Raw genomic sequence first — 24,706 nt, 5'->3', positions numbered from 1 at the left:
AATACGTAACCCTGAATTTTTTATGTACATAAAAATGTTGTGTTCAAATAAGTTAACTTAAATTTTCTTATTACCGTAAGGTCATGCAACTTATGTCAGTTTGGGGTCCATTCATCTACGCCGGATGTTTCGCTGCAACTCTTTCAACAGCTCTGACGAACTTACTATCGGTCCCGCGATTGATACAGGCATTAGGACAAGATCGAATTTATCCCGGCCTAATATACTTCAGCAAAGGATACGGAAAGCACGGTGAACCTTACCGTGGATACGTTCTTACCTTCTTTGTCGCAGCATTGTTCCTCTTGATAGGTACGAAAATTTTCTGAAATTTTTATGACATAAATTCAATGAATGCGAAAAATAAACATTCATACATTCAATATAAATAGTAGATAAAGGTTATTTGAATATTATTGTGTTGCATTATTTTGTATTTCCACTGAGCAAGTATTAAGTTATTTATCATTTAAACAATAAGTTTCAATTTTGAAGAAATTTTAGAGATTTTAAGTAAGTATCATCACATACTTCGAATTATAAATGCATGTAATGATTTTGAGATTTGAAATCAACCTTCAAGTTAGAGTAAAATTCATAGGCAATTGCAGTGCTATGAAAACTATTTCTAAATAATGTGATACAAAAATATGTTTACAAACTCGTTGTACTATTTTCAACTCTTCATGACCTCCCTGGGTCTTTTATGGTACAAACAAAATTTCGTGCTCGAATATCTTCGAAACGAAGAGATTGTTATGAAAGAAAACTTTTAATATTCAACTTTAAAAACTATTGGATAATGTAATAGAGGCCCTGAGTAGTGTCCTGGAATTTTTTCAGATTTTTTGGTAGTCCAAAATATATAAAAGACCCAAGGGGGTGACGTAAGTGATAAAAATAACTGGGGTCACAGAGGGTTAGAATACATTTTCTAATAAGTATGCTTATAAAACTTTTTAAATTTTATGTATACCATTATCTCCTTCCAAAGTTTTATGAACCCCATTACTTGAACTTCGTAAATCTAAAGTTCTAATAGAGTCTTAAATGATCTTCAAAGTCCAACTCAGTAGATGTTATTTTATAGTCTCTTTTATTGTTAATAGACCACTTAAATTGTTTTAATGTCTAATTTTAATGACTAATTATAAGTATATTCTGTCATTACAATATAATTTTCCTATTCAATTTTACTGTTTTCAGCAAATTTGAACGCGGTCGCGCCTTTGATCTCAAACTTCTACCTAGCATCATATGCCTTGATAAATTTCTGCACCTTTCACGCAGCGTTAATTCGACCGATCGGATGGCGTCCTACCTTTAGGGTAAAAACATAATTAAGAACATTACATAAGTTGCTTCATAATTGAAGTGATTAAAGAGAGAAAACGAAGGGGAAAATCCTATAGATAGATTGTCAAAAACAGATTCTTACCGAGACAAAAGTGTTAATCTTATACATATGTTCAAAATGTTCATCGTTTTCTTGTACGCAAATCAAGTCAATTCGGTGCAATAGCAGTTGATGAACGTTTCTGAACATATTTGCATATTAACAAATATTTTTTACAACTTTCTAAGTGACGATACAATAGACAGTGGCTGCTATGAATAACGGAACATGTGGTAGCCACGCCACAGATAAGACGTATAATAAACCCCAGAAGTAAAAAGGATCATACATACTGAAATCGGTACAAAAAGATCCGATTTCATAGCAAAAACATCAGTTTGATTAAAACTACAAAAAATGTTAACACCTCCCTGAAATAATCGTTTTATTACCGACACTTTATACGAATTTTATTAAACAAAGTAAGATTAAATAGACTTTATACACGTTTTTCATTGTAATACAAGTGTTACATTCATGTTATATTCATTATATAATTATTATACTGAATGTGAAACTTAGACTTCAAAGATGACTCTTTGTTTCATTAACTATTCACATTTGACATGTTTATCGGACATTTTTACCATTCTGTCTTCTCAATCACTTTCTTTATGGAAATCGTGAATAACAAGACATTTTGTGTGTCGATTAATTAATGAAAATATAAGAAGTAATATAATTTATTACATGTTACAGTATTACAACACCTGGTTGTCCTTATTCGGCTTTATCACCTGCGTTTCCATAATGTTCTTAATTGACTGGGTGACATCACTTGTCACCTTCGTCATTATTTTCGCGCTGTATTTGATAGTTGTTTACCGGAAACCAGATGTAAATTGGGGCAGCAGTACACAGGCACAAACTTACAAGACTGCTCTTTCTATCGTATACAGGTAAGGATATTTCATACGTTCGTTTAAAATATAGTTCAGAAATATATTAATTAAGCCTTAAATGCACGATTTTTCCAAATATAATAAAACATTGAGAAATGGCTGATTTATGAGCCATAAAACCATAGAAAAATAATGAAAAATTTCATCTTATTTTTTGTATTGTTTCATTTAGAAAAAGCGATTGCTACAAAATGGATACATTATGTATGGAACATGTAAACAATTCGCAAACTAATCATCGTGAAAATTCCTGAAACAGTTATTATTTCTGTTCAGATATAGTGCAACTCCATCCTTTTCGTATTTTGCAATGTCCAATTTGGTCTTGCTTTTTACCTCGCAAGAGTCTATTTGTGGACAAATGTTCCTTCTAATCACATATGCCAATACGTTATACCTTGGTAGTATACATATAGTATATATGTATACATTCGAATACTCCATACAGTAAGTGTTTATGTGTTTACTACATTAGGAAATATAGGTATGTTGCCAAATAGCAACACTGTGCATTTAAGGGTTAAATATTTAACAAATAATGTTATACAAGAGAACTTTAATAATTCCTATTACTTTGGTATAAAAAAATAATGAATACTCTAAGAAGTAATCATTAACTTTATTACTAGTAGTCTACAGAACGTTTCGCAGTTAATCGATGAAACTTTGCAAGTATGTTCTATATCTCGGAATAAAACCGAATATAACGTAAATATAAGACCAGAGAAGCTTTATTGAAAAGTTGTAAAAGCACAAATTTTGAAAATTTTAATGATTTTATCACGTCGCAACATAGCTTCTTGGTGATTATAAAGATTTATTATATTTTTTTATTACTTGATATTTATTATTATGCGCTTAGGGTAAAACAAGCTGATCTGCAAAGAACAAGCACGGAAGCTTCCCTCTCCATTTTTGTCTAGCTTGAATATGGTACACCTATAGTTTGGAAACTATAAATTAGTCATAAGAGAAACGCCTCCGTGTTCGATGCAATTTTAGCCAATGGAGAAGAATTTTCCAACTTTGCCAATTTTCGTGCTATCACGTCCAGTTCAAATCATCAATTGAAACTCAGAATTCATACAATCAACTTGTGCAAATAGATTCATGTCACTTTCATTACTCCTGTTAGTGTTGGGTGAAAGTTATTCCGAGTACCGAATAATAAGATAACGAATAAATCAATATTATTCATAATTCGAAATTTCCGAATAATGAATGAAGGCAAATAAATTTCTTAATTTCTTCAATGAATTTTTACGTAAATAGGATTTAATATCGCTCTTTCCTCAAACATAGGTATCGTCAGAAAGCTTGTAGGCACAAGGTAGGTTAACCATAGTAGCGTAGAAGGAAAGTCTCTCACGAGGAATTGAAAGGGATATCGGTGTGTTGAATTTTATAAAAACTTTTTTTCTAGTGGAGTGTTTGGCTAAGCATTCCAACCGTGCAGCCTGATCCAATAAAATATTTCAGAACATTTGATGAAAACAATTACGCCACTGTGGTGGATGTATCTCGTTCCTGCAAGATATCTGATGGTACGTTTGAGAAAAGAGTGATACTTAAGTCTTTACATAAATTTCATTGGAAAAAGATAATTATTCGTTTTTTTTATTCGTTACTCGAAACTACTTTTTCTTAGTACTGAAATTGAATAACGAATAAAATTTTATTTGTTATTTGTCATTGGAATAACACCTAACATTGAACTGTGTTAGTATATTTTTAACCTTCGCCCTAATAAATTAAGACATTTTATTTTCTCTTTCAAAACAAATAACGCGATCAATGCTACTTCCGAATTCATGTATTTTATTATGTCTCTCCGACACAATATAACATTTCCAGCCCTATAATGGAGAAACAAAGGCTTTGCACTCGACAATTTTTAAAAAATAATTTTAGAGGCTCTAAAAATATATAAAGTATACTATACATATAGTATTACATGGACGTATTAGATTACACAATACGTCCGGTTTAATTGTATACACACCATTACTTCGTTAACTATTGAAAATGCAAAAAAATGTTTCATACGAAAGTTGTTTGATTTCATAGAATAAAAATAGAATATTTTAATTTTTTTGTAATTGCTGTTTAAAGAGATTTTAATAACAATGTATTTTTTTTAATGGAAATCTTACGTTTTGTTATTGCCCTTTATTAAGCATTTCAGAACGAATTCAACGACATATTTGTAAGTTCCATTTGGACAATCATTTTTCGGTTAATTGTATAAGTATTGATCGCAATTTCAGCGTGTCTCGTGGATGACACTTAATGGGTACAAGAAGCTAACCGAACTAGATATTTGCCAGCATTATTCACACAGTTATCCGAAAAATTATGATTCAAACAGAGGTTTCAAATATGTCGTTTAATTCGTCTTGAAAAGCTTAATAGCGTGGTAATGATAAAAATATGTAGTTCTAAATATGTATGTTTCTTATCATTGTATATTTTTTTGTTGCATATACGTACTATATTTATTAGAAAAGATTTGATTGTACAAATATCTTTATATCCACTGCACGTTTATAGATATAGGGTGCGGTCGAAAGGATCGGACAAGCAGGCAAGGAGTGATTCTTTATGCAAAAATAAATCCAAAGTGTAGTATCAAATTTGTTCACCCAGGACTTAGTTTTAAAGAAACACAAACTTGAAAATTCATCTAAAGCGCGTGTATTCGTGCTGGCAATAAGTAGAAACGGAATATAATGAACAGACACCTAAGCTAAGTCCTATTCGATTATTATGCGTATCCAATAGATTTTCAAATTCAATTATCTTGAAAACGATGCATCACACGAACAAATGTAATTGTACATTTTCGACTTATGATTGCATGTAGAATAACTTTCTGCTCGGTTATACCATTCTTTCGGTCGCACCTTCTATAATACTTTTTCTTCATTTCTACACATTCAACATACTAGCGAAGTTTGATAGCATAACTGTAAAATATGTTAAACGATTGATAACTATGTATAACTTATAAAATATTAAGTTACATTCTGCTTGCGGCATTACACTATAGATACAATTAATTGATACTTTATAGATTAAACTCCATTGACGCGCATGTGAAGAATTATGCTCCTCAAATTTTGGCACTAGCTGGACCACCTGGCGCCAGGCCAGCGTTGCTGCATCTGGCTAATCTTATTACGAAAAACCATTCCCTGTTGATTTGCGGAGAAGTATATCCGGTACATAGTTTACTAAACAAACTTCCCATGTGGCCTTTGACTGTACCTAATTCTTCTTTCGATTCTATATTTATGTTCTGAAAATTCAGTCGAAACTTTTTCAGGTGTATTGTACAATATACAACCAAGAAAAGGTCTTAACAATCATGCAACCAAAAGCCAAATTAATTAAAAACTTTGTTTACTTCTATAGCTTTTAATTGATTACAAATTACATTTATCGTTTTTTCTCTGATTATTATTTATGTTCATTTGACAATTTCCTGGTACACTTTTAGACGAATCTATCTTATCGACTACGTTCGGTTCGGATGAGAAATGGCTACGCATGGTTGCATCAACAGCGTATAAAATCGTTTTATCATGTGGTGGAAGATTTGAGTTTCGAACGTGGGGCGTCGGCTTTTATGCAGGTAACAGGCGTTGGAAAATTAGCGCCGAACGTGGTTCTTATGGGTTACAAAACTCACTGGGCAACTTGCAACCACAAAGATCTTCAAGAATACTTCAATGTCCTTCAGTAAGTTAAATGAAATTATTACTTAATGCAATAGAGACACTTCACAAAGATCATAGTGCAATGCTTCAAAAAATTTGAAGAACTTTGGTGAAAGTTAGAGAAAGTGTTCTAAATATGGGCTAGGATTTTTACATCAGGACTTATTGCCAAACCTGTTGAAAATTGTATCTAACAACAATACAGTGTATCTAAAACATCTTTGCTTTAAGATTAACAGAGTTAACATTTTTTTCTTCAGTCATAATTTCATATTATTCCCGTTAGGATGAAGCACCTAATATGTATAATCCTACAATATGTGCCTACTTTCAACTAGCCCATATTTAGAGTCTAGCCTGTATTTGGAACACCTCCTCTATTTGCGCCGTTCATAGGCCAAAGTGATTAAACCTACTTTTTCAATTATTTCAAATTTTAGTGCCAAAACATTTGATTGGTATTTAACTTTGTATATTTTTGTGTAGTTAATCATTTTGATAAATGAACGGCTCATTTCCTTAATAAAAGAGCTCAGCAACGATTAGGATTTAAACGTAAAAGTAATATTACACTTTACATTTTTCAACAGATCACTTTATACTCTGTTTGGTTGTCATCAACAGACAGATTATCTTTTTTAATTGCCGACATTAATAAATAGCACATTCATTTCGAACACTTATTTCAAATAAGAGCATTAGGATTGAACTGATTTTGACAAAATCTTGTAACTTAATGAGTTTCAACTAAACGAATTATCGTATTCTGTTCCGTCGAGGAACAAGAAGGACAACCGACACGGTCCTTCGACCGCTCGACGAAGAAATTTGTTTTACTGTTGCCAGATGTGCGAGTCAGAGTTAACATTCTCATTCATCGACGTTTAAGGATTCCACATCTGGCATCCCAAGTAATAAAATACTTTCGTGCTTTCGTCGAGCGGCGACTTAAGCCTTAACATACGAGGGCCGTATTGCCCGGCAGTCGGTACCGTTACGCCAGGTCATCCTCCGTTCGGGCTTACGGAGGGTTGACGCCGACTCGCGGGACCGGCGCGCTATTCCGGGGTTCGTTCCTCTTCCCCAATTTCGCGGACTTCGACCTGAGGGAGAGGTTTCCTCCACCACCGTCGCAGGATGACCGGGGGCTTGCCACCACCACCAACGAAGTGACCAGGGCGGTGTCGTTCCAACCCTATAGGAGTGGCTGGAGATCCTCCTTCCTCAGGTCGATACAAATCGATATCGATATTCTGTCAACGCCCAATAAAAGGCGTTGACACCCCCGAAGGCGCGACTCGGGGGAAGCCGGAACCGAGGAGGAAGCGAACCCCGGGACTCCAGGACAGATTTAATCTAGTCGTCGAACGAACTGAATCAACGGAGTCAACGAACGGACTCCTTCAGAGAATCAATAGAGTCAGCGAACGGACTCCTTTAGCTGAACTACGAGAGTCATCGAACGGACTCCTTCAGCAACCAGAATTCGAAACAGTTACTTAAAATTAAATTGGCGAGTAACACAGCGAAGTCGCGAATACGGCTTACAACCGTAAGATCGATAACGAAACAATTCGCGACGCGACATATTCTTTTATTTAGAACTTGGAATATGATATTCGTTCGGAGTGTAATATAAAACGTTGGACGCTCCATTTAAAAGAAGATAAATGACTTTCAATCTTACTAGAAAGCAATAAAACATTTAGAGGAGACACATGGTGCCCTTTATTTTCGGTACAATAGTTTTTAAACTGTTATAGTAGAAAACGTTATTACAAACGAACATTTTAAACATAAAAATACATCGCCATGTGTAGCAGACGCTTATGTGTTCAATGTAAATTTCTATACATATTTTAGGACCATTATTAGGAAATTATTATTACCATATTTTTCAAGTACATTGCGTTATCTTCTTTAATTGCTGACCATAAGTATGTGACCTTTTAAAAGGACAATATAGTTGATCGAGCAGATTATGTACGTTAACGTTACTTTTGATGATAATAACCATTGTCTAGTAAGAACTTTCACATTAACCGGCAATTTATAGAATCTCAACCGGCATTTATGTTGAGAAGTGAGTCACATGAAATAGCAAATCCATTACAAATGCTTATAATTATGCAAATATCGATTTTGAAAGGTATATTTACGGGAACTACAAACAAACAGAAATTTGTTTACTGCATTAAATATTTTGTTAGGTCCAAAATAAAATGAAAACTGCACTGCAGTTTATTAAACTTTTTAATATACTGCATTTTCAACTATCGCGTATGCTATAAATACATAAGATACGTAGTGTACTCATAATTTTTTTATTAAATATTATTGAAAGAATTAATATAGATAAAATGACATTCTGTAATCGTTGCAGCAACGCCTTCGACCAAAAATTAGCCGTGACTATGTTACGAATTGCGGAAGGCTTGGATTGTTCCGAAGTTCCAACTGCAAATGGCGATGAAGAACACGGCGCCCTAGCGCAGAGTAGCTACGACCTGACAGGAAGTACTCTGATGCACGTCGACAGCAATCTGTCCATGTCCAGTGAGATTCCAAGGGTTCAAAGTGTGCCTACAATGGGTAACTATATTGGTACAAATACTACGTAACATTACAAAATACGAGGCACATCCACAAAGTATAAGGTCCGATGAGCAATTAAGGAATCAATGAAAGGAAAAAAAAATGTTGAATTATAGCGAAGAATACCTACTCATACATTGTTTTTTTACAACCAGGCCATTGATTTCCACGTCTTTGGTGTATCGTTACACCAGCTGTTTTAAACCTGCATCGAAAATATCTATCGCCAGTGACTTCAGCCAGTTTATCACTCCTGTCATCGGTCTATCGGTCCTGTAATCAAAATGCGGATGCATATTGTGAATCTTTAAAGAAACTGGGACACGTCGTTCAGAACAAAAGACGTGCAATGCTGCCATCAGTGATTGTGCGTTTTTGCACGATAACGCTAGTCCTCGCACAGTACGTACAACTATTCAGCTTCTGAAGAAGTTTAGACGAGAAATGTTCGATTATCCATCCACAGCAGCTACCTCGCGCCGAGTGACTACTATCTGTTCCGTCACTTAAAGCAGTGGCTTCAATCTTAGTGTTCTCAAAATGATGGCGGACTGATGACAAAAGTAACAAACTAGCTGAAGTCACTGCCAGAAGATTTGTTGATGCAGGTTTAAAAAAGCTGGTGCAACGATGCACCAACTGTGTGGAAGTCAATGGTGATTACGTGGAAAAATAATGTATGCAACTATTTACGTATTCAGAGATTCGAGGCTTTCACGGCCCGGCATCATACAGTTCTCACTGTTGAGGCTTTCGGGTGTAAGCCGTGTCCTTGTGGAATTGTTTTCCCAATGTTTCGCAAGGATTGCAGCTAGCTTCATCAGGGGGTCGAAGACACACTGATACTGGTGTGTGTCTTGTGGTGCTCCTCTAATATGCTGGAGCTTGGTCACGTTCCGGTTCATTGCTTACCAATTAAAATCGAATTTTAATTGTTCAGCTGACCAATTCCACCTTCCTGCCATATATACAAGGCACTACCGACCGCATAAGCAAGATACTTAGGAAACACAATATTAAAACCATTTTAACGACACATACCAAAATCAAGCAGATGCTCACCTCTCCTAAAGATCCGCAACCGCAGCTTTCATCGGCGGGGGTTTACAAAATACCTTGCTCATGCGGTAAAGTATACATTGGCGAAACCAGGAGGAGTGTGAACACACGACTCAAGGAACACGAGCGATGCACCAGATTGGGCTACATGTAATCAGCTGTTGCAGAACACCACAAGACAACAGGACACAAAATACTTCTGAACGAAACTAAAGTAATAGCAAAGACCAAAGGATACTTTCCCCCGAAAATACCAGGAAACGTTGGAAATACAAAAACACCCTAATTACATCAACAGGGATACAAGACACCACCTGAACCCAATCTGGAGCTCCCTCCTCCCGGTTTTTTAATTGTTCAGCTGACCAATTAAAATTCGATGTTGATTGGTAAGCAATGGACCGAAACATGACCAAGCTCCAGTATATTAGAGGAGCACCACAAGACACACACCAGTATCAGTGTGTCTTCGACCCCCTGATGAAGCTAGCTGCAGTACTTGCGAAACGTTAGGAAAACAATTCCACAAGGACACGGCTTACACCCGAATGCCTCAACAGTGAGAACTGTTGTTACGTATTGTTTACTATGATTCGATATTTCCTTTCCTTTCAATGTGGCTTTTAGGTGTAGGCCCTCCTGCCACTTGGTGTCGGGAGTTGCTCAAATTTATGCCAAATTAACGTTTGGTTCAAGATTTATTTCAAGACTTCAAATAAATTTACCAAGTCAATTTGAAAGAAAGAAAGTAAAGTTGTAGAAGGACTTTCCCATATGCCGCTTTTTCCCCTGGTTTGCTCGTCGGTGTACATACAGTGAATAAAAGAAGTATTTGCATTGAACCTATTTTCTAAAACAATTGTATAGATTCTTAGGTTGTACAGTGTTGTAAAGTGAATATATGTTTCTAGGCACTCACTTCGTACCAGTTGAAGGACCTGAAATAATAAGAGATTCACCAACACACGGAAGTGCTCGGGATCACCTTAAGCATAAGAGAAAACATGCAATCGAAAAATTAATGTAAGGACCAATATTTATTTATTATTTATAACTCCATATTACGACGGCACAAATACGGAACATAATAATTCTCATGTTACTTTAAAAATTTATCATTTTACATAAAATAATAAATATGTTTATTCTACGTACATAAGTTGCTCATAAAACATCTAAGTGTTACTTTTATTTTCAAAATTAAGATCGTATTGTTTCGTTAAAGAATTTGTTTTCTTTAAACGTTTAAAATTCTTTTTGAAAAATTTATTCGTCAAATTAGATTGCAAAACTGGAAGCCTCTACAAAATTTCATTATATCTTATAAAGTAACAGAAACATGATTTTCGTGATTAATTTTCGGGATAAAATCTTGAGGTGAAATCATAGTACTGATAATAATCTCTGCTAGTGTCAATTTAAATAAAGAATGTACTAAAATTGTGTACGCAAGAACAGCAAAACTAGAACATAAACACGTTTGTTCCACCATTTGGTATGATTACCAACATGTATATAATATAATAACATTTTGTGTCTTATAAATGTTTAGGGAAAAGCGACATGCAATGACGGCTGTGCCTGAACACTTGGCCATTTTCCAGAAGAAACATAAGAATGGAACAATTGACGTGTGGTGGTTATACGACGATGGAGGTAATTCAAAAAATATTTACATGAGTTTGCAAACGATTGGAGTGGTTATCACTTATAATTACTACAAGTATTCAATTGGAGTACATAAAGTGATGTTATTTTTTCTAAATATAATTTTATCAATTCTTTATTTTAATCAGTTTTCCAATTCAATCTGATTTGTTTTATTGTCAGTTTATATCTAGCAAATGTTCTTGATGGCTAAAGCCGCGCAAAGTTGATACGAATCTAAAGAATTTTTTTAATTATTTGAGTAATATTTTAACACCTCTTCCATTATTCGCGATCTGCCTCAAAACTGTTCGGTTCTAAACTGTAATAATTGTTTGCAAGATAACGATAATTTTTAGTATAAAGTATTCAAAATGTTTTCTTCTACCTTTAGTTTCATGAGTGTGAACAATTTTTAGACCTTAGAAAGTATTTTACTAACTATTTCTTCCTCCCCAAAATTTAAAATCAAGATGACAAGATGACAGCTCAAGATAATTTAAAATATTTTTAAATATTCGACCTCCACACTCTCCTCCATCTTAGTAAAGAAGTATCGAAGCTGTTTACAGAGTTTGTATAATTACTCTAAGCACTGTATTTTTTCAAAAGGAAAGTATTTTGACGGCTGATAGTAAAAAATATCAATACCTTATGAAAAATAGCTATTAATTTATTAAAATAATTTGTTAAAATTCTACTTCACTTTGTAGCAGTACGTAATTAATTAGTATACATACACAAGTGTATCCAAGTCTTAAAAATAGACTAACATTTTTAATACATGGTTATCTACTGACTAACATCTATAACTATTGATAATCATAATTTACTTCACGAGTGACTTTGTATCAATTGTTCACAATCTTACATTTTCAACAACTTTCAACAAAGATAAGTTCCTAAATATTATGTTCTATAGTTATTTAAACAGTGTCAATAGTAAAATACATTTTTTATGAAATCAAACACTACTAATTAAAATTATAGTTTTACATCTTCGATAAAATTTACTACATAGTTTGAAAATTTAAAGTGGACCGTATAAGGGTATATCAGCAATTCTGCGCACCTCACATATCTTCATTATTTCAAGTAATAAGCAAAAACATTTCCGGGCCAGATAGGATTAAAATAACCGTAAAATGAGCGTCTTTAAGGCATCGTGGTGCATGTGGATTACGTATAAAACATGTATGATTTCAAGAAAGATATAACACGGTAGAAATAGTTTATTTACAGAAGAAAACGTAAAGATTCAGAGATCAGTTTTGTTTTATTAATAAAATGTCCACTTTTTTAGTTTTTAAAAACTAATTTTTATAAAAGAACCACGGTACATTTATCCTAAAGCTCGCAGTTTCTGAGACATTCGAGTTTGTCCATCCAATTTACTTTCATTATAAAACATGTTCGAAGTGTTGACCTTGCGCACCGATCTACTTGTCGAATCCCTTGCATATATTATCGTCTCAAAGTATTTTTTTTATTTATTATATTAAGATATGTTCTATCTATTTTTGTTTACATCCGAGGTATTGAGCATAACGTCGAACATATTTCATAATGGAAGTAATAGGATGGACAAAATCGAATTTTTCAGGAACGATGAGTTTTAGAATATACGTACCTTAGTACTTTCACAGTAAAAAAACTATTGCCAACATGTTATGTCTTTGTTATAATCATACAACTTTAGTAAGTAATGTTTTCGCCTATTACTTGAAAATTCAAGTTGAAATAATAGAAATATGTGAGGTGGACAGAGTTGGTGAGACATCCTGTATATAAACTGATAACGCACGTAAATCTATACTATTGTTATTGTCTTTCTATTTTCAAGTATCCAATTTTAACATTCCAGTCGTTTGCACTTGAATCGCGTAAGAATATAGGCTCATTTGTAAGTGGCAGAAATTGTTACTCGGCAGGTTTGACGATTCTCTTGCCATATATTATCAGCACACGCTCGAATTGGGAGCACTGTAAGATGAGAATTTTCGCACTTGCGAACCACAAGCAAGATATCGTCGCACAAGAAAAAGAGTAAGTCAGAAATGATAAAAAAGTCAATCCACTTTAAATAAAACGTTATTGACTTTTTTTGTTCTTTACTTATATATAATAAATTATAATACAGTACACTTGGCAGTTATAAGCAAAAATAATTGACTAACTATTAATTCAAATTCAAATTTCCATTAACAAATTTGAAATGTCAAACAATGCTCATGAAATAAATATTGCAACGTTTAGAATGGCGATGATTATGGCGAAGTTCAGGATAAGGTATACCAGTCTGAAAATGGTGGATGATATTAGTGTACAGCCTAAACAAGAAACACAAGAATTTTTCAATAAACTTATATCGAATTTCAGAAAGAACGATCCGGCCGATACAGGTAAAGCAAAGAAATGTTATTTTATTTTCTAAACCTCAAAGACTGGCATAATATAATCATCGATATGAATTTGTAATTTGATTTCAGAATGTTATGTAACAGAACTTGAACTTCAATCTTTGAAAGACAAGACTCATAGGCAATTAAGACTTCGAGAGTTATTATTGGAAAACTCCAGTCAGTCCACGTTGGTTGTAATGTCAGTGTTATCTTTATTCAAAGTATAGATTTTTCAACGTCTTTTAAGAATCATATTAATAATTTCTTAACAAATGACAATTTTTTAATGACAGGTCTTTACCAATGCCCCGAAAAGGTGCAGTTTCGGCTCCACTCTACATGGCATGGTTGGAAGCTTTAACCAAGGATATGCCACCAACACTTTTAATACGTGGAAACCACACTTCAGTGCTAACGTTCTATTCGTAGTTCACCGGCGTACTTATAAACAATACACCTGTTCCTCGAATTACACAGGCGATACGCGCCACAATCAGCTGTTTATGCGGTAAAAAGCTGTACAAATCGAGTCAACCCAACATTCGACGAATCCATAAGAATAAGCAAGAAAGTGTTCTTATTTTCGACCTCCGAATTTGTTCGTTCTCACCCCTTAGAATGATTTCCATTCATAGAAATCTAATATGTGCACAAGATTGGCTCGATTGAATAATGGGAAAAAGTGACCCAACAGCCTAGAAGTTTTACATATAATAAAGTTTTTATAAACGCGGTTCGCCTGCTAGTCCAAGTCGTCTAGCATATTTTTCCACCTATCTAGCTGTTTTGTTTCTTAAATTTATTGGTACCTGGTGCTTCTTTTAGAACTCCTACTGTTAAAAGTCGCAATTACTTTAGTAGTACCTGTAATTATTGTTGTAGAGATTACAATACTGGGGTCGGCTGATGACGCTGATGAATGAAATAAATGATACATATATACAGGTTAAAATACATAACGATATATTTTAAATCATCTAAAGAATTTTGTTTTACTCAATTCGAGGTTGAATGGAGTGAGCGTATGGAAATGAATGTGAACGCACAGCCGAACGCGATAAAATAGCCTCCAGAATAATAGTTGCAGACGCTATTGTAATCGAAAGCGACTTTTGACATTAAGGTTACTAAAAAATACATTAAACAGTAATAAATATAAGAAAAGCAAGTGCAGATGGACAGCTGGATAACTTTGCTAGCGAACTGACTGAAAGTAGTGGCGGAAGCACGCTTATGGGATTTTTTATGTAAATTTCTGAGTTCTGGGGCCACACTTTGCAGCTGTGTATGATCGAAAAAATTTGATTCTATATTTACAGTTCAATTAAAATAAGGTCGAAATAACAAATAATTGAAGAAAATAAGAACTTTTTGGCCATTACTATAAAGCAAGTATACATACAATAGAAGAAAATGTATTTTTACCATATAAATGCATAATATGTAAAACTAGAACTACGTAAATCGGGGGACAAGTGGAACATAATTTTAATTATTAAAAAAGATTTACGTTAAATAACACGACAGCGTCTGCGCAAATATGAGATATTTTCTGGTGCAGACACAGACAGTATTCGGTATATTCATGCCAAAAGTTATAGGTAGTAAGTGCTATGATCTGTTTTCGTTTTTATACAGTATTCTTCTCATCGTTGAACCCCGGGATATTTAATGACGAGATTACTTTAGCATAGAAACGAAAGACAACAATACATATAGGGACTTCTATAAATTATGATATCATGAATTTACAACTTATAGAATCTTAGGGCACATAAGTAAAGAAGTGCACATACAACAGAAACTATTGCAAGATGTCGTGTACTTATAAGTGAAGATCTATCTTCTATAGTTATATTAATAATAAACGACTATTACATTATGTCATGAATATTATAAGTGTTTTGAAAACATCATAAATCTTTAGACACATTAAAATTATTTACATGTAGTCGATTGACTTACTCTTAATGTAATACTCGTGATATTACAAGGTTTTTTCTAACTGGATTAAAGGTATAGTACAGAGTTGGTGAAACAAACAAGAAGAAATAATCGTACTTATACTTGTATATTTTAAAGACTTTCCTTGATTTCTTTTACTTATTTACTAACATTTATAGGATCATACTTTTTACTTTAAACAACACTGTACTTAATAAGGAAGTACTTCTTCATGTATTAATCCCTAGACACCACACTAGTGCGAACTTGCACTAGCGAAACATTGTTTAATGTAATTATAAAATGATTTCTCACTTTTGCAATTATTACCATTAAGTTACTCTCGAAATTTTACCTTAAAAAATATTTGGATATTCAATTCGCTTTTATTCTCTTCAAGTTCTTAATTATAAAAAATTCAAAATCCCAATTCGCACTAGTGTGATGTTTACGTATGCTAAGGAGCGGTGTGGTGTCTGAGGGTTAAAACAGACACAGTATTGATGTTTGAATACAAAATATTTTATAAACGAATCAGTTATCATTTACTGACTCAAAACAAAATTAAACCATACATACTTATATTTTTAACGGTTTTTCACTAATACATACAAAGGAAATGTAAAAAAATTAATTTTTATATAAAAGGAAGCACGAAGAAAGATTTTAAAAAAATGTTTATTAGATGTTATTTAAATCCGTTTTTTTCTAAGTTAGAATCTAAATACGTTATTTGACTTTAAATATGAATAATTTATATTAGTAAAATAATGTGACGAATCTTCGCTTTATGATAGAAAATGAAGTTTCCGTACTTAAAATGCCAACTTATTTTAAAAGCACGGTCTCTTTAATTCGTAAATCTGTAAAAAATATTTTTTCTCCGTGTATGTTGCTGCAAGTGCACCATTTGTAAATATACGATAAAGAGTATAATTTTAATTAAAAGTACACATAATTGTAAAATGTTTTATTTATTTTGTAATGCATTTAATGACATACAAATTTATGATTAATTATAATGAATTTATTGTAATCAGTTGTATTGTTAAATTCCTGAACTTATGATTCCTGCTCTTAATATAACAGTTTTAACATAATTGAAAATTTTCATAATTATGTTGTGTACAATATGGCAGCAGATTGAAATGTAAATTATTATTTCATTTTTATTTAGAAATTAAAATATGAGAGTGAGCATAATTCAGGAATCAGTGCTTCGTGTTCGACCTCTCCCACTGAACGAATATGTTCTATAATCAACATTAATGTTATTACTATACATATATTTTAATGTATTATGTATTCTAAATGATACATATAAAACAGCTGACGTTATAAATCTTTTTAATATAAATAACAAAGTTTTGTACAAAAACATTGAACACCAAAACCAAGTATATCGTCACTGTAACTATATAGCTCACTTGTTACAATGGGTTTCAAAGATTCTTGCAAAAACAGGTTGTATTTGTTCCAATATATCAGATGTTAGCATTCCTCTCTGCTTTATCTTATATGCAGATGCATTACATTCTCTTACTAATCTTGACGCAGCATAACTTGCAGCTACTGCAGGAGATAAAGAACTTTCACAACTTCCTGCACAAATAGCCCACCACCAGAATGCAGATAATGCACCAACTAGTAGATCTCCTTGTCCACCACATCTTCGACCAGAACCAGCTAATCCACATGATACTGCTTCTGTGCCTTTATGTCCATCTGCAATTACATCTTTCGCTCCTTTGTGCAAAATTATAACATTTTTGCCAAGTGTTTCTGCCAAATGTTTCACATCAGTAGCTTTGACTAAAGGTGTAGGTTGAGTCGATTTTTCAAGTACTCCTTTCACCAGACGACTAAATTCCATGGCATTTGGTGTTAAAATTACACCTGGATATTCTTTTATAATATCAGGTTTTTGACTAACTAAGAATAATCCATCTGCATCGATTATTAATGGCTTCTTCATGTCACGACAGATTGAAATCAGTTCTACAATTATCTTGAAGATTTTGTCATCTCTACCAAGACCAGGACCAATAATAATTACATGCAGGCGATCAAGCCATGGCCTTATTTGTTTAATCGCATCATATTGATCTAATACTGGATGAACAATTGGCTCTGGGCTAAATGACTTCAAGGGAATACTGGCATCCTTTACACAAAATATATGCACCAAATCACATCCTGTGCGAAGTGCACTCATAGCTGCAAAATATGGTGCACCCGTATATTCTATACTACCACCAAATATGCCAATTCTGCCATCTTGCCCTTTATATTTCACACTGTTTAAGTTTGGAACGACTCGTCTTATTCCTTTCAGCATACGCTCATCTATTGACGCCGATGTGGACATGGTAGAAATGGACAGAAGCTTGACTGAATTCCTACAAGCAAAATGTAAAATAGCAAGAGCCATTCCTTAACCTAAGAGTTTAATGTAATTATTACTACTCTCTGAATGGTCAAATGTGATATTTAGTACCAGTGAACACCTTTCTAATATATGTACTGTAGTTCTTGTCATAAATTATTGTGTATTATGATACTTATTTGAAAACTTTATGAAAATGGTATGAATGAAAGTATTTATTAAATTACAATATTACCTGTACAGATCAGAATAAATAAGTGGTGGTTTATACAAACGTTGTCTTTTACTATCAAATATTAATTAAGAAGAAATCGAACAAGAGCACTAAGCAAGAATATAATCAAAAAGCCGATAACCTATAACCTAATTATTTTAAATGTACAAAGGTATGTTAATTTCTGTTTGCATGCATGCATATAAAGTATACAATTCTTTGAAGTAGGTTATACAAATATTTAATTACACAAAAGAGCAATAGTGTTGTAATAACTAGATAATTTTGAAGGTATAACACAAAAACATGAACAACCGTATGTACAATTTAAATCTTTTAAAGACGGTCGGCAATTCAAACATCAATTGTTTACCAGTTTTTTGCTATACTTATCGCTAACAAATTCAGACGATTGTATCATGACTGTGCATGACTAAACCTTAAAATGCACTCATTTTACATTACAATAATAAAAAATACTTAACAAAATACTTTTATGCCATTCTGTAAGGTATGTAACCTGATTGACAAAATGTAGTCACGCCTACCATTACATTTAGTACAATACAGTATCGGACAAAAATATTCATACACCCTCTAAAAAAGGAACAACTTTTTTAAAGTTGGTCCAAATGATATGAGTTCTTTTGTGAAGTTTGGGACATTAGTTTACTAAATGATGTGTAAAAAAAATTGAAAAAGTTGCAATTGGTCGGAATCGCGAAGAAAATAGTAAAGTTCGTTCTTTAGAACTTTTTAATCTGAGGTTATAATGAAAATGTAATAAATATGTTACGTTGTCGCGGGTAGTGTCTTTAGTTCAAGCGATATTTAGGGTTATCGATATACGAGTGTTGGAAGCGCGAAGTTTGAAAGAAATGTAATAGAAGAAGGGAGAAAGGTGAAGTTGGCACATGTAGGAAACGATTTGAAATCAGTAGTTACTCATCCAAAAGGATAGATTTCAAGTTATTTATGTTTGAATAATTTCTCTTTATCTCCTTCTCCTAATATGCAAACCAATGCTAAGATGTTAAACACTCGCAAACTGGACAGTTGATAAATGACAGGGAATGGATTGGCAAATAGGAAGTCGTTTTAATTAATTAATAATTTCCTGATTGGATGTCAGTATCTAAGACATTTTGTTAATAAACAAATTGTATTTGTTTTTATAATTCGGCAAGGAGATGACGCTCCTTGCTTTTTTCTTCCACCATTCATCTCTGGACATTACAACTATCCAGACGCGTTCTCGAACATAGAAAGTATTTATAAAATTAAATTCATTTATATAAGTGTAAAAGGGTGTTGAAATTAAAATTAAAGAATTGTGAACAGTTTGAATTGAAATTGTTATTTAATTGAACACTCAAATACAAAATCACAATTAAAAGCGCCCCATAGGCGCTAGCTCACGCCATATTTCCCACGCAGTAAAATTCCCTAAGAAGAACGCAACAAATTTTTGGTGACAGCGGTGGGATCTCGAAATTTATCGTGGACGACACCGGAGCTGCGGAGGCCAGCGGAGTAGCGGACGACATCAGAGCAGCAGAGGCCAACGGAGCTGTGGACGACAACGGAGGTGCAGAGGCCAGCTGAGTTGCGGTCGACATCGGAGCTGTGGAGGCCAGCGAAGTTGCGGACGACATCGGAGCAGCAGAGGCCAACGGAGCTGTGGACGACAACGGAGGTGCAGAGGCCAGCTGAGTTGCGGTCGACATCGGAGCTGCAGACGACATCGGAGCTGCGGAGGCCAGCGAAGTTGCGGACGACATCGGAGCAGCAGAGGCCAACGGAGCTGTGGACGACAACGGAGCTGTGGACGACAACGGAGGTGCAGAAGCCAGCTGAGTTGCGGTCGACATCGGAGCTGCAGACGACATCGGAGGTGCGGAGGCCAGCGAAGTTGCGGACGACATCGGAGCAGCAGAGGCCAACGGAGCTGTGGACGACAACGGAGGTGCAGAGGCCAGTTGAGTTGCGGACGACAGCGGAACTGCGGAGGCCAGCGGAGCTGTGGACAACATCGGAGCAGCAGAGGACAACAGAGGTGCAGAGGCCAGCTGAGCTGCGGTCGATATCAGAGCAGCAAAAACCAGCAGGGTTGCTGAGAAAATCGAGAACTATGCCACCGTTTGCAAACAAGTATAAGAGAGCTAAAAAAAGTTTTAAACGAAATAAAAAGGGTCGTAATTCTATCAGGTGTAATGATAATGGGTTTCAAGTAGAGGAGTTGTTAGTAGTATCACCGTCTAATATAGAAACTGCCTCAGTAATGTGTCAATCAGGAAAATCAAGTTCGACTCCAAATCAGTCTTCTCCTCCTCTTAGCGCATTTGATATATCTAGTTTAAATACTGCATTCACTCCTTCTACTGACACCTCAGTTGTCGTAGTAACAGACACACCAGAACCCTCTCCTGAATCCTTGGGTGTTGCCTTTGATGTGCCCCACGTAAATGATAAATCCATTCCTCCTCCTCCAACTGAACCATCTTTCACGCCTTCGAGAGTTGCAACACGTATATCTTTCGATCTGATCGCAAGTTTCATCCCTCATTTTGATGGGAAATCATGTTCTGTCGCCAATTTCATGGTCCAATGTAGACTTGCTGATTCATTAGTCAAACCCGATGATAAATTTTATCTGCTTGCCTTAATACGTAATAGGATGCAACGACGTGATTATAGTAGGATCGTCGGTGATAGTGAACCAAAAACTGTAGAAGAATTTATTAATTTAATGAAAGCCACGTATGAGCAGAATTTTGATATACAGAGTGTTCAGGATGAATTGAAAACTATACAACGGAAGGATAATGAAACTATTGATGAATTCGGAACCAGAGTGCATGAGATTCTAGATCGAGGAATAGATGCAGCACAAGAAAAATTTAATCTTGAACATCTCGTAGGAATCAGAGTTCTGCTTATACAAGAAGCAATATCTGGGTTTTTAAGAGGATTACATAATGACACAATTATGTTATTAATTTCTAACAATAATGTAGATCACTTAAGTACTGCCATTAAAATGGCTTCTAATTTGGAAGGCAAGTTAAGATATAAAAAAGAAATTTCGAATCACAAACAATTGATAAACAAATCTGCTGTTTTTGTAGCACAGTCTAATAATTTAAATGAACGGAGATGTTTTAATTGCGATAAACATGGCCATTTTCGTGCAGATTGTCCTTTCCTAGAACAGCATCACAAGTTTGTTAGACCAAGCCATAACAAAATTAGATGTACTAATTGTGGAAAAACAGGTCATGAAAAGGCTCAATGTTATAGGGAAATGAACCGTTATGCATGGCAAAAGTCGTCACCTGAGGTGACCGTAGTTAATGATAAACAGCAGCCTTTAAACTCAGGAAGGGTTTCGAGGAGTGGCGCAACTCACCCCAAGCCCCTTTTTGCACGCACCGGATCTATCGTATCTGCTACAACTTCGACATAATTAATGCTGAACAACCACCTATCCTTCCTCTTGAGCATAGTCATTTTTGTCAGGGCTCAGCCAAATTCTTAATTGATACTGGCTCACAACTGAATTTAATAAAACAAAAAGAATTGGTTTCAAATTTAAAAATTAATTTGGATATAGTCTATAATCTTACTGGTATTGGTTTAGGGATGATTCACACACAAGGGGAGGTTTGTATTCCAATCCAAAATATTCCTGTTTACTTTCAAATAGTGAACAACGACTTTCCCATCCAAGAGGCTGGAATTTTAGGAATTTCATTTCTGCAAAAACAGGAAGCTACGTTACAATTTAAAAATAATTTATCAGGCTTTTTGCAATTTGGTAAAGGGAAATCTTTTAATTATAATCTTTCATCTTATGACTTACCTCCTCGAACTAAGGCTCTAATTACTGTCCCAACAACAAATATCAATCCATCAGGTTATGTCAGGCGAATTAATACTGGCCCTGGCATCTTTGTGGGAGAAGTGTTGGCAAGCCAACAAAATGGTTCAGTAAAGATATATGCCATAAATACCACATTAGACCATATTATTCTTACTATACCTGCTATTGAGTTAGAAGAATTTGACATTATGCCACCTGCTTCACGCTCATCTCGAACAGGAAACCCTGATGTGCCCCAGCCAAGGGATCATGCTTTGCGACTAGCTCGGTTAATATAGGCCCTTGAATTAAGTCATTTGAATGAGAGTGAAAAAACCAGTATACTGGAAGTTCTTAGGGAATTCCCGTATCAGTTTTATTTACCACCGGATAAGTTAGGTTCTTCTAATGTAACTCAGCATACAATAACAACTGTGGATGAAATGCCAATTAATACAAAGCAGTACCGTTTCCCATCTGTACACAAGGGCGAAATACAAACCCAGGTGGAAACCTTGTTACAAAATAATACTATAGAACCATCTATTTCCCCATACAATTCACCAGTGTGGATTGTTCCTAAGAAGGCCGATTCTAGTGGTAAGCCACGCTGGCGAATGGTAATCGATTACCGTAAATTGAATGACAAGACCATTAGTGATTCGTACCCTCTCCCTAATATAACGGACATATTGGACCAGCTTGCAGGCGCGAAGTATTTCAGCACACTTGACTTAGCTTCTGGTTTTCATCAAATTCAAATGGACCCTAAATCCAAGGCAAAAACTGCTTTTTCCACCCCATATGGCCATTATGAGTTTAATAGGATGCCATTTGGGTTGAAGAATGCCCCTGCTACCTTTCAAAGGGTAATGGATTTAGTACTTTCCGGGTTGCAGGGTATAGAACTTTTTGTGTACATGGATGACATTGTTTTGTATGCTGACTCATTGGAAGACCACTCTCGTAAACTGAGGACTCTTTTGGCTCGGCTACAAACTGCTGGGTTACTACTACAACCGGAAAAATGTCATTTTCTTAAACAAGAAATAGTGTATCTAGGTCATATAATCACAAAAGATGGTGTAAAACCAGATCCTAATAAAGTAAAGGCCGTTAAAGATTTTCCCGTGCCAAAAACAAAAAGAAATATTAAACAGTTTTTAGGTTTAGTAGGGTATTATAGGAAATTTATTCAGGATATGGCCAAAATAGCAAAACCTCTTACATACATGTTAAAGAAAGATGTTCCTTTTTTTTGGAAGAAAGAGTCTCAAGCCGCCTTTGAAAAATTAAGAGATATTATTTGTACAGAAGCGCTTCTCCAATTTCCAAAATTTACAGAACCCTTTATAGTAACTACTGACGCTTCTAATTTCGCTATAGGTGCTATATTAAGTCAGGGAATAATAGGTAAAGATTTGCCAATCGCTTATGCCTCTAGGACGTTAAATGATGCTGAGAGTAATTATTCTACGATAGAAAAGGAACTGTTAGCAGTGTTATTTGCGGTAGATCATTTTCGACCATATTTATATGGTCATAAATTCACACTCGCAACTGATCACCATACATTGATCTGGTTACACAATGCTAAGGATCCCACGTCAAAAATTATGAGATGGCGAATTAAATTGAACGAATATGATTACGATGTAGTGTATAAACCAGGCCGAGTTAACGCTAATGCTGACGCTCTATCTCGTAATCCTACTGAGTCAGAGACCCGTCTGCCATTTGAAGTTGCGAATTCAGTTGTTAATCCTGATTCAGAGCATCTGGAGAGGGTGTTTGTCTGCGCAAACAAGACACCGTCTCTGGATTCTGAAATTCATGAAATAAATGATGACACTTTGCTATTAGAAAACGAAAGAGATGTGGCAACTGCTTTCCTCGCGCGCAGGAAGGCAGTAGCCGGAATAAAAGAGGTCATAAATAACGAGAGAGAGGATCTTGAAGTACTACCCATACAGGGTTCGCAGTGTTTGGGGACGATGGTCAGGCGTAGGTCTGGGTGGAGACCCTCTTGTGAAAAGACGGTTGCGGCCGATGGTGTGCTAGTAGAGGCTTGCGGGCCTGGGGGAGACCCTCTTTGGAGACCCTCTTGCGAAAAGACGGTTGCGGCCGATGGTGTGCTAGTAGAGGCTTGCGGGCCTGGGTGGAGACCCTTATGTGAAAAGACGGTTGCGGCCGATGGTGTGCTTGTAGAGGCTTGCGGGCCTGGGTGGAGACCCTCTTGTGAAAAGACGGTTGAGGCCGATGGTGTTGTTGAGACCGAGAAGCCAGAGTATTTGTTGACCAAACACAGCGTAGAATATCCTCAGCAATGTGACCTCTTGATAGAGCCATGTATAAATAAGTTGAACTTAAAAGAGTGTGAGACCTCTGAAAGAAGAGTTTTAATTAACCACACAAACGCAGATGGACATATGGCTCTTCCTCTAACTTTTCCTACCATCCTGTATGTAAAAGATCATCTCTTTATGCAAAAAAATAATCTAGTTCATTTTATGCCACTCACTTGTAATTTTATTACTCAAACCACTAAGGATCTATTAGATCATAATAAATTCTCGCTAA

General features: G+C 35.0%; 2 protein-coding genes and 1 long non-coding RNA gene across 4 annotated transcripts in view; 1 reads left to right on the top strand and 2 right to left on the bottom strand.

Moving 5' to 3' along the window:
• LOC107192965 (bumetanide-sensitive sodium-(potassium)-chloride cotransporter) overlaps nucleotides 1-14,250 on the top strand; it is a 31,426-nt gene extending 17,176 nt beyond the window's left edge. Inside the window, exons 8-19 of the mRNA XM_015582335.1 lie at nucleotides 81-312; nucleotides 1,207-1,328; nucleotides 2,096-2,295; nucleotides 5,372-5,519; nucleotides 5,798-6,039; nucleotides 8,401-8,609; nucleotides 10,583-10,694; nucleotides 11,224-11,327; nucleotides 13,250-13,364; nucleotides 13,575-13,720; nucleotides 13,808-13,919; nucleotides 14,014-14,250. Coding sequence (XP_015437821.1) covers nucleotides 81-312; nucleotides 1,207-1,328; nucleotides 2,096-2,295; nucleotides 5,372-5,519; nucleotides 5,798-6,039; nucleotides 8,401-8,609; nucleotides 10,583-10,694; nucleotides 11,224-11,327; nucleotides 13,250-13,364; nucleotides 13,575-13,720; nucleotides 13,808-13,919; nucleotides 14,014-14,149 — 1,878 coding nt within the window. The 3' untranslated portion in view covers nucleotides 14,150-14,250. The remainder of the gene's footprint in view (nucleotides 1-80; nucleotides 313-1,206; nucleotides 1,329-2,095; nucleotides 2,296-5,371; nucleotides 5,520-5,797; nucleotides 6,040-8,400; nucleotides 8,610-10,582; nucleotides 10,695-11,223; nucleotides 11,328-13,249; nucleotides 13,365-13,574; nucleotides 13,721-13,807; nucleotides 13,920-14,013) is intronic.
• A 2,837-nt stretch (nucleotides 14,251-17,087) lies between these two features.
• Nucleotides 17,088-18,095, bottom strand: LOC107192966 (ATP-dependent (S)-NAD(P)H-hydrate dehydratase). Its single transcript, XM_015582336.1, has one exon. It carries the CDS (start codon nucleotides 18,093-18,095, stop codon nucleotides 17,088-17,090), a length of 1,008 nt encoding a protein of 335 aa, XP_015437822.1.
• Nucleotides 18,096-20,852: 2,757 nt separating this feature from the next.
• Nucleotides 20,853-22,202, bottom strand: LOC107192967. Of its 2 annotated transcripts, none has more exons than XR_001516316.1 (4): nucleotides 22,127-22,202; nucleotides 21,891-22,020; nucleotides 21,674-21,819; nucleotides 20,853-20,990 (listed from the first exon to the last, which is right to left on the bottom strand). It is a non-coding gene; the product is annotated as an uncharacterized LOC107192967 (long non-coding RNA). The 2 variants fall into 2 exon arrangements; XR_001516317.1 differs by lacking the exon at nucleotides 20,853-20,990 and adding an exon at nucleotides 21,403-21,469.
• Between the last annotated feature and the right edge of the window lie 2,504 nt (nucleotides 22,203-24,706).

Source organism: Dufourea novaeangliae, unplaced genomic scaffold (assembly GCF_001272555.1).
Source record: "Dufourea novaeangliae isolate 0120121106 unplaced genomic scaffold, ASM127255v1 scaffold464, whole genome shotgun sequence".
In the NCBI taxonomy this organism is placed as follows: Eukaryota; Metazoa; Arthropoda; class Insecta; order Hymenoptera; family Halictidae; genus Dufourea; species Dufourea novaeangliae.
This window is presented reverse-complemented; position numbering and strand designations above follow the sequence as displayed.

Coding starts and splice junctions, on each gene's coding strand:
- LOC107192966 (XM_015582336.1), bottom strand. CDS start 18,095: ATGGCTCTTGCTATTTTACATTTTGCTTGTAGGAATTCAGTCAAGCTT.